Here is an 18,078-nt window from a genome sequence, read left to right as displayed (position 1 = left end):
ACAAAACAAGTAGGGAAGAAAAAAGGGAATATTAGATAGGTGTCTGTGTGCTTGGAAAAGAGTTAATAGGGGCATTAAAGGAAACCTTAGAATAAAACCTTGAAGGAGGCGGTGGTGAGACCCCTCCTCAAGAAGCCTGCTTTGGACCCGGCTGTTTTAAACAACTATCGTCCAGTCTCCAACCTTCGCTTCCTGGCGAAGGTTGTTGAGAGTGTGGTGGCGCATCAGCTCCCTCTGTTCCTGGAGGAAACTGATTATCTGGACCCGTACCAATCGGGCTTCAGGCCCGGACACAGCACGGAGACGGCATTGGTCGCGCTGGTGAATGATCTCTGGAGGGCTAGGGACAGGGGTTGCTCCTCTGTCCTGGTCCTATTAGATCTCTCAGCGGCTTTCGATACCATCGACCATGGTATCCTGCTGCGGCGTCTCAGGGGGTTGGGAGTGGGAGGCACCGTCCTACGGTGGTTCTCCTCCTACCTCCAGGGCCGCTCGCAGTCGGTGTTGACAGGAGGGCAGAGATCCGCCCCGAGGTCTCTCATTTGTGGAGTCCCTCAGGGGTCGGTTCTCTCGCCCCTCCTGTTCAACATCTACATGAAGCCGCTGGGCGAGATCATTCGTGGTTTTGGGGTGGGGTATCACCAGTACGCTGATGATACCCAACTTTTTCTTTCCACCCCGAACCAACCCAGTGATGCCCTCTCCGTGATGTCCCGGTGCCTGGAGGCGGTTCAGGTCTGGATGGGGAGAAACAGGCTTCGTCTCAATCCCGCCAAGACTGAGTGGCTGTGCATATCGGCGTCTCGGGTTAACCAAGTTATTCCACCTTTAATGATGGGGGGTGAGGTGTTACCCCCCGTTGATAGGGCTCGCAACTTGGGCGTCCTCCTGGATTCACGGCTCAATTTTGAAGATCACATAGGAGCCGTGACCAGGGGGGCTTTTGCACAGGTTCGCCTGGTGCGCCAGTTGCGTCCCTATCTGGACCGAGACGCCCTACGCACAGTCACTCATGCGCTTGTGACCTCCCGTTTGGACTACTGTAACGCTCTCTACATGGGGCTGCCCTTGAAGACCACTCGGAGGCTTCAACTGGTGCAGAATGCGGCCGCGCGAGTTGTAATGGGGGTTTCCCGATACTCCCATGTAACACCTCTACTCCGCGAGCTGCATTGGCTTCCGGTTGCCCTCCGGGTGAAATTCAAGGTGCTGGTTATCACCTATAAAGCCCTACATGGCCTGGGTCTGGGTTATTTGAGGGAACACCTGCTGCCGGCATCAAACGCCCTTCGCCCAGTGCGCTCCCACAGGGAGGGTCTGCTCAGGGTTCCGCCGGTGAGAGATTGCCGGCGGGTGACACCCAGGGATAGGGCCTTCTCAGTGGGAGCGCCTGCCCTCTGGAACCAGCTGCCGGTAGAGCTGAGGACTGCTCCCGACCTCCGATCATTCCGCCGGGGCCTGAAGACCTGGCTCTTTGAGCTCTCGGGCCCAGGCTGAGGAGAAAATTTTAACTGGGGTTTTAATGTACAGGGTGAATTTAATGCTTTTTAAATTGGTTTTAACTTTTGTATGTTTTGATTTTTAATTCCCTGTAAACCGCCCTGAGTCCTCAGGGAAAGGGCGGTATACAAATGCAAATATTAAATTAAATTAAATTAAAACAGACCAATGGTTTCCCCATCATCATTCATTTTGAGTTACATTTTTGCAATGTAACATGACATTTGATATTCAAATCACTTTTAGTATCTTTTGAGGTATTAATAAATTAAGAAAATTAGTGAATTTAATGCTAATAGTATCTAAAACTATCTAATACTTTCTTGTGTTACTATTTCTTATTCTGTAACTCTGCTTATTATTGAGAGATGGTGAAATGACATTTAGTCTGTTTGGATCTTTTCTGAGAGAGGCAAAGCATATTGAAACTAATGAAATAATGTGACTTAACTTAACTTAGATAAAAACTTTGGTATGTCCAATATATGTCCTACATACATCTATTTTCATTCTAATCCATTGATCTGATCTGAAATATAAGCCAGTATAATTTACAAAGTTTTCTTCAAATTATGACGTTGCTTAAACTGAAGCTATATAATCTTGAACTTATTTCAGGCTTGTGAGAATCTGCACGCTTGATTTTCTATAGGTTTATTTTTTTACATTGATATCATCTTGTACACAGTGATGCAACTCCACTTTAAAGAAGGCCTGCATTATGTGTTATGTCTGAATCACGTACTCAGTAAAAGGCTCTTCCCTGCTCAGTTTAGACAGCCATGGCTTGCTATTCTGAAGCATGTCTCTGTATTTCAATAAAAAAGAGGGGAATGAAGCTGGCCAGAGGCAACACTGATTCCATGCCACCACCCTAAAACAGAATTGCTTCAGAATATTCTGAAAAGACTGATAGTTGAAAGGAATAGAGGCTGCAGAAAAAGCTCAAGCACATTGTTACAACAAAAGCAAACTCATCTAGGCCATGCAAGAAATCAGCTGTGCGGCTAGAAAAAAGCAGAAGGGGACACAGACATGTCATTTTAAATGTGCAGTATCTGTTTTCTGGACAGTTGGCATTGCTTGGCATTGTCCCATCCCATCCTGAATCTGAGTTGTCAGTTGCCAGGGGCTTCTTCTGCGCTGGCTGAAAAGTAGGACAGCTAAACATGCTCTCTTGCTTTGTCTTTGTCTCTCTCTCTCCTGAAATACTAAGGAGGTCATCTTTGGAGAGAGGAGAGAATTCAGTACCTTCAGGAGTAAGTCATTTTTCAAACCTAAACCAGAGTGATCTTGAAGGGTGCAATAATACTAAAGAAGTACAGTAAACTATAAAGATTTTAGAAGATGAACTCCAATAGCTGTGTCTCTTGGATGTCTGACAGCAGCCTGAGATGTTTTCTAACTATGCAAGAGATCCTGCACTTTTAAAATGAAAAAAAGCAAATCAGAACATCACCCACAATCAACACTTTATCACTGTATTTATCAACAAGTATATAACCGTCCATATATCATTAATATATTTGCATTTGCATTTAACTTAGATGCATAATTTCATTTAAATCAATCATAACTTTCCTAGCTACATAGTTCTAGCTAATATACTAACATTAGCATATTGTTTACTCCGTTTTTCTTAATAAAATTACACTTGATTAATTATTTTCTTAAATTTTGGAGGCAATTTAGCTTACATAAACATTTGGGGCTAAGAGTGTTGAAGGAAAAAAAAAGAAAGAATGTCTCACAAATTTTACACTAAGTTCCAAATTTAAATGCATTAGTAGAGATAATAAGAGCTTCTTATTAGCACATCATTATTCTGAAGCCTATAAATTGAAATGTTTATGTATAAAGGAATGTTTAAATTCTTTATTCCAGAATGCTAAGTTATGTGTTTTTCTGTAAAACTTTACTATCTTATCACTTAGTTAATATTAGCATTCTGGTTGAATTGTTATTTTTCTGTGTTTGTATTTAAAGTGTAGAAGCTATGAGAAATCATGTTACTAACCACCAGCAGGAGGAACAACTTGGTCCAGGAGTTTCATACTAGTTTTCTTCCAGATTTTCTTTATAACTGCCCTGAGTTCTTCATTTGCTTGCTCTAGATTACCTGAGGAGAATGGGAAGGAAGGAAGGAAGGAAGGAAGGAAGGAAGGAAGGAAGGAAGGAAGGAAGGAAGGAAGGAAGGAAGGAAGGAAGGAAGGAATTGCATATATTAACATGCAACTAAACAGCAAAATGTCAATATCTTTGCACATGGTTTGGATCTCTACAGCTAATCCAAAGTTAAATGAAGTTTCCAAAAGGTCAATTGCTTTGACACTAGCTTACTCTGCTTTTGCTTTGGGACAATATCACGTAGACAAATCTGACTGCCTCAAGATTCAAGAGATACAGATTCAAAAGAAGGCCTATTACTTCCAGTATCTTTGTGATATTCTCCCACAGCAAGTCTGGCAGATTGGATTAATAGATTTTGAAGTGGTTCCTATCTGGCTTGGACTGTTTCAGTAACACCTCTTCATTGCTGCTGTTTTCGTGGCAAGGGAAGGTACTGACTAGGGAAAACAAACACATTGGATGCATTTCAGAAGCTCACAAGCCTGATTTGGAGGGTGATAGTTGGTTCCACTGATCCTTCAGCAATCAGCACAGAAGGAATATTGGCTAGGATCCAGAAGGAAATTGACAGACACCAACATTAGTACTGCCGACAGCCATTTCAATGAACAAGTAGGATAAACAAGGAAGACTTTTCATGAAATGCCACCATTGTAAAACAAATTATATCTTAAAAATATAGAGCAGTTCAAAAAGCCATCTGATGTACTGGCCATATGCAAAACTTTATCTCCTGATAGTAAATTCCCTGGATGTACTGAAGCATCTGTCAAAAGGAAAACAATGGTTATGAATAATTGGTCCTCTAATCTGCAGATACCAAATTGAAGCAAATGTACAAAATAAAGAAGGTACTAATACCAATGAATTTCGTATATGATGAAATATATTTTCTCATAGCATGTTACTTTGGCAACAATAACATGTTTCTTTCTATTATGTACAATTTTTTGAAGACCAGAGATTTTGAGAAATCAAGAACAGTCTATACCAAGTTCAAAGTCCAAGTGATCTCCACCACCTGTCCTATTTGTCAGTAAAGTAAACTATTGTCTCGCAAAAAACTGAGATTTGGGGCTACAAACATAGCTATAGTATTTTTTACAGAGAACTATACATGCAACTGTTTACATTTAGAAAGTCTCCAGGATGGCCACCACATATATCAAAGATCAGTACTAATTATTTGATAAGGAGAAGTAAAGAATGATTGAAATATTTATTATAGGCTCCTACCTTCAGTTTTGATCTTCAAGGCTGTTCTTACTAAAGCAAATAGAGTAGCATTAAACATAACTGTTCCATCACTGTTTAGGGGCATGTTCATGGCTACCAACCTCTGCAGATATTTAAAAAAATAAATAGACACGAGGTTTAGTATGTGTTTATCAGATGCTTAAGTGTATGCACAGGAAATTAATCTAAAAATGCATAGAAGGACACATCATAGTCAAGTGGTTGTTATTACTCATAGATGTTATGAGCTGAGTACTACAGGGATATCCTTCAAAATAGAGGAAATTCTGCCTGACACAAGAGTTCTGTAAGTAAGTCTGTTTTATAATTAACATTTATACAAACATATTTTATACTTTAATGGAAGAAGATAAATATTTGGTATGAGCATATCATAATTACTATAAAGTTTCATTCCTTTTTATTTGATAACTTCATAGTTGTTTAGTTCTCTCATAAAATCAGTGGGAAATATTTATAACTGCAGGAAGAATAAAAAGTAATTTCTTTGGATAATGATTCTAGATATCTTTGAAATTTCCATTATTCTGAAATGAGACTTGTTTTTTTTTTAAATAACTATAGCTATTTTATTTACCAAAGAAAACTGGATTACCCTTTCCATCATACTCTCCTCATGGGTAATTTAGAGGCATTTGCTAATCTCAATTAATAGTAGAATGCTTGTTTTATGCTCTGATTCAATTACTTACTACTTAGTACAAATGTTAAGCATTACCACAACACTGCTGATCTGCTGAAGACAAGATGGTGTTTCTATATACAACTTCAATATAAACTTGGAAACTTCCACACAACCAGAATCTATTGTGCTTTTCCTGCTTATATTCTGCATTGGTAGGCAACCATTTCTGCTCAAAGGACCTCAATTAGCCTTTTAGTTCTAGTTGGGAGTTACATGAGTCACATGAGCCAGTGATCTCAAGAGCAAAATCCATGTCATGTATTTTTTAAAAACTAAGAACCATCAATCTTCTTGCTTTAATTACAGGGACCTTTTGATGTATATGGGACTTCTTTACCTCCTTTCATAACTGTGAATAGGCAATTTATAAAAATCTTGACTATTCCTGAATTCTCCAAAACTTCCTTTTATTACCAACCGAATACTGCTCCATATCAATGAACCAGAACAAAAGAAAGAAGTGATATTATTTTTGTAATAATATATAACAGAGCCTAGAGAAAAAGCTAATAATTAACAAGGGAGAATTGAGTGCAATGAATACACAGGTATCTCTTCTCTAGAAACGTGAATTATGTAGAAGTTTTTAAAGAATCAATGACTCCAGCTTACCTTGCAGGCTACTCTGTGAGGACATAACTTCCCAAAACCAAGGGGAGGCTGGATGCGTCGCAATAAAGTAACAACATCAAGGTGTTTTATTCTCCCTCTATAAAAAAAATTCAGGAAAAAATAATAAAGCTGACTTACATTAGGCATTGTTTTGTTTTTTACCCTTTTTGATGAGGACATATTGTAGTCATGAATGTAACTTACTTTGCTTCAGGATCATATTCTGACCATATTCTTTTAAATTCATCCAGATGATGTGGACCAAGGATAGACCAATCACGTGTTAGATAATCAAAGTTGTCCATGATGACAGCCACAAAAAGATTGATAATCTTAAAAACAATGGAAGACAATATTAGCATATAACTCAGGTAGCAATCAGAAAGAACACTTTGAAAGTTTTGTTTATTTATGTATTAAATTAAACTTGGGCTCTGAAATAAATATATCTTTTTTAAGACAAGTCCTTGCAATTTTCTTGGCAAGATTTTAAAAGTGGTTTGCCATTGTCTGCTTCCTAGGTCTGAGAGTGAGCAACTGGCCAAAGGTCACCCAGCTGATTTGTGCCTATGGCAGGACTAGAACTTACAGTCCTGTTTTCTATCCTAAAGCCCTAACCACTGCATCAAACTGTCTCTCCATATCTATCTTTTACCTTAGACAGATATAAATGCTTGCTAAAAATAAGGTCTATAAACTTGCCTGTAAATTTAATTTCCTGCATTTATTTGGCTGTAAATGCCCTTGCTTCAGAGTAGAATAAATACAAGATTATGTTTTTTGCTCTTTTTGGCACAATGTTCCATGGGAAAGCCTTGTTCTTTACGTACACCTTCCATTCTTTAGATAGCAAGTGGAAGGGTTATTAAGGCAAAGGTTGGCAGATTCCTATAAGTGGAAGCTAACCTTAAAATGGCTTTGGTCTCATACTATTTGTGGCTTTGAAGATTAGAAATGTAAGATGTTCATAAATATACTAGAATGTCAGCTTCCAGTGAAATTGCAAATGTTATACCAACTCCGATGATTTAAAATGTTAACTGTAGCAAACATTTTATAATAAAAACTGCAACAACAGTGAAAGAAAAAAGTAGACTATTAAAGAAAAGGGAATGCTACATTGAGCAAGTGTAATATTAGTATAATAATAATAGTAAGTTGGAAGGGACCTTGGAGGTCATCTAGTCCAACCCCCTGCTCAAGGCAAGAAATGTGTTTCCATTAGTCAGAATATGATTAGAAGAAAATATTTAGAGGAAAACAAGAGAGATATGGACATAATATACATTGAACCTGATACTGTCTCCTTATGTTATTGCATATATTATTCATGTACCACACATGAATGTTTACATGAGTACTTATTGATACCAGTGTATTATTTGATTATACTTTGACAATAAAATATAGGATTAAATAACAAAGTAATGCAACTTGTCATGGTTAGGTTACTCTCTAGTTTCTAGAGAGTTAGTTGGCACTATAGATTTCTGTGGGGAGAAAAGATCTGTTTTATCAAGTTCACTTTAGAAATCTAATTGGATTTTGCGGTTTCTAAAATCACCTAGGGATTTTTTCAAAACCCTGGCAGGCAGTTCTGTCAAGTGCCTGGTAAACCTCTAGAAAACAGAAAGATTGGCAAAATTGCTCCTGAGCAGGCTCCATCTAGTTTCTGACTCATGACAACTTCTTGGGTTACTGAGGACTTCCAAGAGATGAAGAAAGCCATTCCAAGAGTAACACTGCTATGAGAGGAAGAATGAATGTGACCCAACATGGGAAAGAGCTCAGGTTTGAGCTTAACAGTAGCAACAAGAGTGGCAAAGACTTTTCTGTCTTTATTGTATCCATGACTGGATGTCTACCAGCATTAGAGCGACCCAGTCACTCTAAGAAAATTTAGCTGTTGCAGTAAATTTTGAGGATAAAATCACACATTTGTTTGGGGTTGGACACCAGCTGGGCAAATCCAGATGAGATGATAAGAGATATCCTTTTATAATCTGGAATTCATTTAAGCCTGTGGATGAGGATGTACACAAGCTTCTCTGTGATATTAGATCCACTCTTGGTAGATTAAATCCTTAGTCTACCTGGTTGTTAAGAGCTGCCAGGGCAGAAAGTTGAGAGTGAGTGGTGACCAATGTTTCCATCAGTGAAGAGGTGGTACCACCATCTTTCCTCTAGAAACCACGTCTTGACATGGCCATTTTAGACAATAATTGATCTCTTTTTAGCAGAAGATGATTGAATTGTAGTTAAGGGACCCTGGAATGAAATGGATTATCTAAATCCTTTCTGGTCAGGATTCAGGTCTGGCTGTAGGAGCAAAACTTTATTAATAACTCACGTTGATGTTTTTGACAAGAGAGAGAGAGAGAGAGAGAGAGAGAGAGAGAGAGAGAGAGAGAGAGAGAGAGAGAGAGAGAGAGAGAGAGAGAGAGAGAGAGACTATCCTTCTGAAACTGTTAGTGGCTCTTGATACCATGGACTAAGATGTCCTGGACTGACTACAAAGAAAAGGGAGGAAAGCACCGTTCTTCAGTGGTTTTTCCATTTCTAAGTAGTAATCTCCAGTCAATAGGAGGAGCTCAAGTGCTCCATTATGGACAGCTATAAGACTTGATCTCCCCACTACCATGCAAAATCACTGAGATAGATCATCTGCTGGCATGAGGTGAGGTTTCAGTATGCTGCTGATGTCCAATCCAATTATATGTCCATCAAGAGTCATGTAAGTGATGTGGTGGAAGTCCTACTCAGTGTCTGGAAGCTATCTGAGTCTAGAAATGGGATTTCACTAAAACCTATTAAAATAGAATTGGATCGAGTCCAGAAATAGTACATATTTGATTCTGGATAAGATACTGCTTCTGCAAATGGATGTGGCCCGTAACTTGGGAGTCCTCTTGAACTCATGATTCTTGATTGAATAATACAGGGGACTTCAAACTTGGCCCTTTTATGACTTGTGGACTTCAACTCGCAGAATTCCTCAGCCAGGCATGCTGGCTGAGGAATTCTGGGAGTTGAAGTCCACAAGTCATAAAAGGGCCAAGTTTGAAGACCCCCTGGAATAGTAAGTAGAGACTGTAGACACAAATGCCTTTGTACAACCATCATTATATTGACTGATTGCTTCAGTTGTGATCCTTTCTGGATCAAGAGGCTTTCTTCTTAGTCACTTATACTCTTAGCATCTTGTAGATGGATTGCTGCAGTGTTCTATATGGGACTGTCCCAAAGACTATTCAGACATTAAAACTGTGCAACATTCACCAGCTTGAGTAGTTATGTATGCAAAGAGCTTTGCTCGTATAACCTAGCTTCTAGTATAGGAGCTTCACTGACTGCCAGTTAGCTTCCATGTACAATTCAATGTTTGGTTGTTATCCTTACCCCTTGTTTAGCTCAGGGCCTGGATACATTTATGTTGCTTTCTCCAAATTGAGTCTGCTAGTCCACTAAGATCAGAAATAGAGGGCTTGCTGATAGACCCACCAGTGAGGAAATGTCCTTTTTCAGGGATTCTTTTCATTGATCGCCCTCTCCTTTGGGACCACATCTTACCCCCAAATATTTATAACACCCTCTCCTTACTATATTTTTGGAAAGCCGTAAAATCCATTCCCTTCAGAAAGCCTTTTGAGGAAAAATAAGAGCATGTTATCTTGAATAGGATACATTGTACTGATAGATAATAATTAGATTAATTCAATTTTGGTTTTCATCTGATATTAATACTGCAAGCATTCAAAGTCTTTGAAAGTGGAGCACCACATAACTAACAGCAATAAGGAAAGGAAACTATAAGCTAAACTAAACAAAACGAAACGAAACGAAACGAAACGAAACAACTAAACTAATGCTTTGTGAATTAATAGAATTAATCTTCAGTACATTTGTCTGCTCAAATGTTAGCCATTCAAAAATTTACTTTCTAGACTCACCAAAAAAGCACATAACATATAGAAACTGATGAAATAAATGATAGCAAAGTTGCTTCCACATGTATATTCTTCTCCAGGATTCTGATCAGAATCTGGGTCACAACTTTTTCCTGGCATGCAAGCTAGCATGATGTCTTGCCAAGCTTCTCCTGTGGCACACCTTTAATATGGAATGAAGGAAGATAAAATAAGGCAAATAATATTGTTTCTTCTAGTGTAACATTATTATTGTTGCCTAATAATGGTCCCAGACAATGTGAGTGAGGGCATGGTAAAGAGATATCATGCTATGTTGTTTATTTAAAATATATATTAAACCTTTATGTATTGTTACCATTAAAATCTTTTTAAATAAATAAAATAAAAATAAATAAATAAAAAATCTTGAAAGCATAAATACATTGATTTTATCAGTATTAATGTACTATGCTGGGGTTTTTAGTAGTTATTCTCAATGGTTGCCTAATGATATAGTGTAATAGGAGTTCTGCATGTTTTTTTATTCTTGGGCTGCTTGTTCATGCAACCCCTAAAGCCCTCATGAATTTAGGATTAAATAATTAAGCTGCCCAGAAATTCAAAAACATGCAGAACTACTATTTCACTGTATCATTAGGCAACCATTGAAAATGGCACAATCAATGCAGGAGGTATCCTAGTTCTCCTTCCCTCTTATACTTCAGGTAGTCAGGGTAGAGTCAGGCCAGGTCTCTTCCTAATGCTTTCCTTGTTTCACAAGCTTAAAGCATGTTTGCAGGATCTAATCTGGGTCGGTCACTGGGACCTCAGAGGTTTTGTCTTCCGAGCTTTCGGACCCCTGCTGGAGCCCATCTTCAGGGCTCCGGCACGAGTCCAAAAGGTCGGAAGAGGAAACCTCTGAGGTCCTGGTGACCGACCCAGATTGGATCCTGCAACACTATCCTGGGACATGTATATTCGCCTTCATTCATTAAAGCATGTTTTTGCACATGTTGTAGCCATCTCTGAACAGTTTTTCCAAGATCATCTCTGTTGTTCCCCAATAAATTTGATAGGGCAGGTGTGCACCATCCCTTCCATTAAATAATACCGTCTTGTTACACCAAGGACCAACTGCGCCTTTCTGTTATGGCACCTACTGCTCAGTTCCCACCCTCCCAGCCTTCCAGAAGAGTGGGAAGACTTGATTTTTACCCCCAGATGTTGAAGAAAACAGACAACCCCATGTAAGTGTGGTTTGTGTTGTTCAGTCTGATACTGTATATAGTGCTTTACTATTGTGTTATGAATGTTTTAATTCTGCTTTTTACTTGATATATGGAGGTTTTATTCTATTGCTTTTGTTGATTGTTGTCAGCTACCCAGAATTCATGTACAAGACAGATAAACATATTATTTTTAAAAAATAGACAAAACCAATTTTAAGAGAGTATTAGCTACACTCTTCCTTTGTATAGGCATCTGGGACAAACCGTGTTGATGACACAAATCATGAAATGTCCACCTTGGCCTTTAGTATTTGCATCCCAAAACTGAGTGCATATAATGTAAGTCACATGGTTTTGTTGTATAGTCAAAATATAGGTTTCATCATTTGCTTTCCTATGCCATTCACAGTCATTCCCCTCCCCCAACCTATGTACCTTTATACCTATGTAGACAAACTCTAACCAAATTTTCTTAGTCTGAATTTAGTCTGCTGGTTAACTAGCTTGTACTATATATTGTCTAATTGCAATGGTGCTACCTCTGCACCTTCTGGTTCCTGGATGGGGCTTTCCTCCCTGCTTTTCCTATGAATGTCCCAGCTTTGAATTTGCTGATCTTGTTCCTTGCAACCCCATTGGACAGAACAGGGATACAGAAGCTACTGAATGTATAATTATAACACGGAGATATCTAACTATACCATCATGTTATTTTGGGCAGTTGGGACACTGAGCTTGTCGATCAGAAGGTTGGCAGTTTGGCGGGTCGAATCCCAAGTGCCGCGTAACAGAGTGAGCACCTGTTACTCGTCCCAGCTTCTGCCAACCTAGCAGTTCGAAAGCACGTAAAAATAGGGACCACTACGGTGGGAAGGTAACAGCATTCCATGCGCCTTTGGCGTCTAGTCATGCCAGCCACATGACCACGGAGACGTGCTTGGACAAGCGCTGGCTCTTCGGCTTTGAAACGGAGATGAGCACCGGCCCCTAGAGTTGGAAACAACTAGCACACACATGCGGGGGAACCTTTACCTTTTTCTAAGGGATGATATGTGGACAGCACATGATTAGGCTACCTAAATTGCCTTTTAGCTCTCATATGTAATTTCTACTCATATTCAATTACCGTATATACTTGAGTATAAGCCGAATTTTTCAGCCCACTTTTTGGGCTGAAAAATTCCACTTCGGCTTATACTCCAGTCAACAAAAAAACTTACCGAGGACTTGTGCGCGGCCGAGGCTTTGGTGCTTCCGGGATCGCCCGCACCTCTCCCAAGCCACCGCCGTCCGAGACCTGCCGAAGTTTGGGGAGGTTTGGGGAGGTGCGCGCGCACCTCCCCAAACTCCGCGCCTTGCCTGCCTGCTTCTTTCCGCAGCGGAAAGAAGCAGGCAGGCAGGGCGCGGAGGAACGGAGACTTGCCGACGTTTGGGGAGGTTTGGGCGCCTCCCCAAACCTCGGCAGGTCTCCGTTCCTCCGCGCAGACCTGCCGACGTTTGGGGAGGTTTGGGCGCCTCCCCAAACCTCCCCAAACCTCGGCAGGTCTCCGTTCCTCCTGCCGACCTTTGGGGAGGTTTGGGCGCCTCCCCAAACCTCCCCAAACCTCGGCAGGTCTCCGTTCCTCCTGCCGACCTTTGGGGAGGTTTGGGCGCCTCCCCAAACCTCGGCAGGTCTCCGTTCCTCCGCGCAGACCTGCCGACGTTTGGGGAGGTTTGGGCGCCTCCCCAAACCTCGGCAGGTCTCCGTTCCTGTTTGGGGAGGTTTGGGCGCCTCCCCAAACCTCCCCAAACCTCGGCAGGTCTCCGTTCTTCCTGCCGACCTTTGGGGATGTTTGGGCGCCTCCCCAAACCTCCCCAAACCTCGGCAGGTCTCTGTTCCTGTTTGGGGAGGTTTGGGCGCCTCCCCAAACCTCCCCAAACCTCGGCAGGTCTCCGTTCCTCCGCGCAGACCTGCCGACGTTTGGGGAGGTTTGGGCGCCTCCCCAAACCTCCCCAAACCTCGGCAGGTCTCCGTTCCTGTTTGGGGAGGTTTGGGCGCCTCCCCAAACCTCGGCAGGTCTCCGTTCCTCCGCGCAGACCTGCCGACCTTTGGGGAGGTTTGGACGCCTCCCCAAACGTCCCCAAACCTCGGCAGGTCTCCGTTCCTGTTTGGGGAGGTTTGGGCGCCTCCCCAAACCTCCCCAAACCTCGGCAGGTCTCCGTTCCTCCGCGCAGACCTGCCGACGTTTGGGGAGGTTTGGGCGCCTCCCCAAACCTCCCCAAACCTCGGCAGGTCTCCGTTCCTGTTTGGGGAGGTTTGGGCGCCTCCCCAAACCTCCCCAAACCTCGGCAGGTCTCCGTTCCTCCGCGCAGACCTGCCGACCTTTGGGGAGGTTTGGGGAGGCGCCCAAACCTCCCCAAAGGTCGGCAGGTCTGCGCGGAGGAACGGAGACCTGCAGAGGTTTGGGGAGGTTTGGGGAGGCGCCCAAACCTCCCCAAAGGTCGGCAGGAGGAACGGAGACCTGCCGAGGTTTGGGGAGGTTTGGGGAGGCGCCCAAACCTCCCCAAAGGTCGGCAGGAGGAACGGAGACCTGCCGAGGTTTGGGGAGGCGCCCAAACCTCCCCAAAGGTCGGCAGGTCTGCGCGGAGGAACGGAGACCTGCCGAGGTTTGGGGAGGTTTGGGGAGGCGCCCAAACCTCCCCAAAGGTCGGCAGGAGGAACGGAGACCTGCCGAGGTTTGGGGAGGCGCCCAAACCTCCCCAAAGGTCGGCAGGAGGAACGGAGACCTGCCGAGGTTTGGGGAGGCGCCCAAACCTCCCCAAAGGTCGGCAGGAGGAACGGAGACCTGCCGAGGTTTGGGGAGGTTTGGGGAGGCGCCCAAACCTCCCCAAAGGTCGGCAGGAGGAACGGAGACCTGCCGAGGTTTGGGGAGGCGCCCAAACCTCCCCAAAGGTCGGCAGGTCTGCGCGGAGGAACGGAGACCTGCCGAGGTTTGGGGAGGCGCCCAAACCTCCCCAAAGGTCGGCAGGAGGAACGGAGACCTGCCGAGGTTTGGGGAGGCGCCCAAACCTCCCCAAAGGTCGGCAGGAGGAACGGAGACCTGCCGAGGTTTGGGGAGGTTTGGGGAGGCGCCCAAACCTCCCCAAAGGTCGGCAGGAGGAACGGAGACCTGCCGAGGTTTGGGGAGGCGCCCAAACCTCCCCAAAGGTCGGCAGGAGGAACGGAGACCTGCCGACGAGCCGCGGCCACACAGGGTATTCCTGTGTATTCAGGCTTGCAAAATGGCGGATCGAGCCTCTGCTGGCGGCAGAGGCTTGCAGAACGGCGGATCGGCTTATACTCGAGTCAATAACTTTTTCCAGTTTTTGGGGGTGAAATTGGGGGTCTCGGCTTATACTCGAGTCGGCTTATACTCAAGTATATACGGTACACATTTCCACATTTATCTTTGGCAATCAACATTTTAATTGGAAGTCATTGCAAGGTATTTCCTGCAGTCCTTTCTCTTTTCCTGTTAGCTAATGATGACTATATAAAAAATGAAGTGGCTCATGAAGTGGCTTTTTTTGCTTTCTGAAAAGTATCAAACAGGACAACTGTTTCAAGCTGTTTATAATGTGGTAGAAATTAAAGTGAATATTTTCATTTCTTTTTAAGTAAAGCATTGAAGGTCTGAAAATCGTATCTCATTAAAAATCTCCAAATGATAAAAAAAACAAACAAGAATCTGGCATTTCTTACATTCTAGCTTCTTCACTATCACTTTGAATTTATTAGCAGATTAAATATATGTGGAATACTTGAAATTCCAGCAAAAGTATGTCCCATCCTAGATTAAGGTACATTAAACATTTTACTTGTTTATGACCTATGTATTATCTGCACTGTCGAAGGAACAGAAGATTAATTTCTTATAAAGAAATTTAATAAAGAAAAAAATAAAGAGTTTTATCACAACCTACCACAAAACCATTCCACACATTTTTGAACTCTATTCCCCCCCCCCCCGCAAGTTCAGGGTACACTTTATTCAGGTCAATCAAAGGTTGATCCATTCGGTTGCAACAGGAATTGACCAATTGGTTTATTGCCCTAGCCTGATGTTATGGGCTGAGAGAGAAAGTGACTGGTCCAAAATCACTTAGCCGGTTTTCATGCCTAAACTGTGACTAAAACACACAATGTCCTATTTCCTAAACTAGTGTCTTAACCACTAGACCAAACTGGATCCTTATGAACTCTATGCCAGTAATAACAAACAAATGCTACCGGAAAAGAAGAAGCACCGCCTGGGGGAAGGTTTGAAAGTTGTTGTTCCTGTTAATTTGACTGCCATCTTTCAGAGCAACTTTGCCAAATACCTGAAAGAGAAGTAACAGCTTACCCATGGTAACCTTTTGCACTTTTGATAAGCCCAACAGTTGGTTTTCTGCAGTATTGAGTCAGATGCTTGTAATATGAAACCTTTCCTATTTTTGAATCCCAATAATAATAATAATAATTTACTAACACATTGATCCTTAACCATAATTGTCAGGTTTTACAAGACAGGTTGGTAGTAAACCTCAGCTCTCCAGTTTTTAATCCCTTATTCTGGATTGTTTTACCTAATAAGACTTCTAGATATGAATTGGATGAAACTCTATTACTGACAAAAATGAAGCTATATACACCTAGATTGCCCTCTATGATATAAAGAAGTTAATGTCTTTATATAGGTCTATGTTCCAGTTAAAACTGTAGACTCCCCGCCCCAATCTTTCTTAGTTAACTGATGCTTGGATAGCTTAAACACATTTATTTAATTAACATCCAAAACGTTGTTTGCCCCCTTGCCATATTTGCCATATCATCTCCATCTCTATTGTCTTCTCCCCCTTCTGTGTCACTCATTTCTTCCTTCTGGTTGTGGGTGGCTGGTGGGTCTTTGTCTGTATTTCAGTTTAAAATGTAGATGAGGCAGCCAGGGAACAGCTTAAGGTGTTATACTCTGAATGTGGTTTCTTCTCTAATATTGCTCCTCAAGATGCTGGGTTTGAGCACTATAGGGCTGGCTTCTTTCTTTCATCTTTCTGTCAACGAATTGGCTTATTATCAAGCAGCCACAATATTAAAATTTAATGGTTTGCTGCTACCTTGTAAATGAATAGTTGAGCCATAACTTTAAAGTTTTTGAAAAGTAATTATTCAGTTGATGAGCGCATGGAATAGTCCTCAACTGGCAGAGGCTTTTCACTGAATGGGGTATATTCCTTTGGGTTGGAATTTCAATCTTAATATGGGATTTTGCATTTTAACAACATATAGATAGCAGCACAACACAGACCCATTCTGATGTCCAGCATCAGGTAGTCCAGACCAGAAAATCAGCTTCACACAATAATTATTTTTATTGAGATTGACTAATAAAAGAATCATGAAAGTCTGATTGGGCTGTATCTCCTTCTCCTTATAGTTTAGAGAGTTAGGAAAGCACCTGCCTGAGCCAATTTTAAATATTATTTGGACTTAATTCTTTGGCCAAGGTAATAGTTCCTGCATATCTTTATCAAGGGTATATTTTAAACTCTATATTGGTGGGCATGCATTGTAGAGGCAGCAAGATTTAGAATGGTGTGATTTTCCGATGGGAGTGGAATGCAGCAAAGCAGCTGTTTAGTTGTGGCACACAGTGTGAAGAAATATCTCTAAAAATGGTTTGTGGAGCATCTTTGTGCTATGACAAACAGACTCAGAGAGCAAGACTGAATGAGAGAAACTGATACAATTATAAGAGGTAAGAAAGGAAACTGAAAGAAAATGGAGAAAAAGTAATGGAAAATAAAACAATGAGCAGAAATTTTCAACCCCCAAGAAGCCTTTGGGGACTTACTTATAGTTTTTATATATACTCATGTGCTTTGTTTTCTCCAAGCACCAAATATTCCAGCACTTTGTTAAGGAGCAGCTAGTTTAGCCCTTCAAAATGTTTACTGTATTTATCTGCAACTGTTCTCTGTAATAGGTGATATTTAAAGAAAGATCCTATTTATATTTATGTAGTTGTTCTATTTTCAGTCCTAATTCCTAATATGTATTTTTTTCTGTTGCTATGATTAATGATCACTATTTCATTGGTTTATCTATGACTATGTCAATTGCCATGTAATTGCCTCTCTGAAAGCAATAAGGTGTTGCAATATACAAACCTCATTTCCCATTTGTTAATGAATTAAATAGCATTGACCCCAGTTCAGTCCAGGCATTAAAAAAACTTATTTTTTAACTGCTAAGTTTAGCCAGGAATCTTAATAAAAGTATCGGCAGCAAATTAGCACATTCTCTATATAGGTAAATACTTCAAATTCCTGGGTGTGTAGTTAACAAGTAAGCTGGCTTGGTTGTTCATCAGTGAGACACTGGTGAAGTGGGTACAGGCTGCATTTTCTGAGTCACATGAGAAAAGCACATCTTCCCTCCTCTGTCCTTACCACTTTCTACAGAGGGACGATCAAGAGCATCCTGTCATACAGCATCACAGTCTGGTGTGGAAGCATCACTGCTTCAGACAGGAAGGCAGTGCAGAGAGTGGTGAGGATGGCCGAAAAGATCATTGGCAGTTCCCTCCCCTCCATCCAGGACATAGCACAGAAGCGTTGCTTGAGCAGGGTCCGTATGATTATCTGGGACACTACTCATCCTCTTCACCACCTCTTTTCCATGTTACCCTCTGGGAGGAGCCTTTGTGGTATCCGTAGCAAAACATCCAAATTCAGCCATAGTTTCATTCCATACAGC

At 41.8% G+C, this 18,078-nt stretch overlaps 1 protein-coding gene across 3 annotated transcripts in view; it reads right to left on the bottom strand.

The window, feature by feature from the left end:
- Positions 1–18,078, bottom strand: part of CACNA1D (calcium voltage-gated channel subunit alpha1 D) — a 274,845-nt gene that overhangs the window by 53,640 nt on the left and 203,127 nt on the right. For 2 of the 3 annotated variants that reach the window (XM_081321938.1, XM_081321940.1), the window contains 6 exons: positions 15,571–15,662; positions 10,135–10,294; positions 6,389–6,516; positions 6,185–6,281; positions 4,867–4,969; positions 3,518–3,619 (listed from right to left, as the gene is read on the bottom strand). In XM_081321938.1, coding sequence (XP_081178064.1) covers positions 3,518–3,619; positions 4,867–4,969; positions 6,185–6,281; positions 6,389–6,516; positions 10,135–10,294; positions 15,571–15,662 — 682 coding nt within the window. The remainder of the gene's footprint in view (positions 1–3,517; positions 3,620–4,866; positions 4,970–6,184; positions 6,282–6,388; positions 6,517–10,134; positions 10,295–15,570; positions 15,663–18,078) is intronic. The other variant, XM_081321939.1, reaches the window with a different exon arrangement.

The sequence above is a fragment of the Vipera berus genome (assembly GCF_964194415.1).
Source record: "Vipera berus genome assembly, chromosome: 2".
NCBI classification, from domain to species: Eukaryota; Metazoa; Chordata; class Lepidosauria; order Squamata; family Viperidae; genus Vipera; species Vipera berus.
The sequence above is the reverse complement of the archived record's forward strand: the minus strand, read 5'-3'. Positions and strand labels throughout refer to the sequence as shown.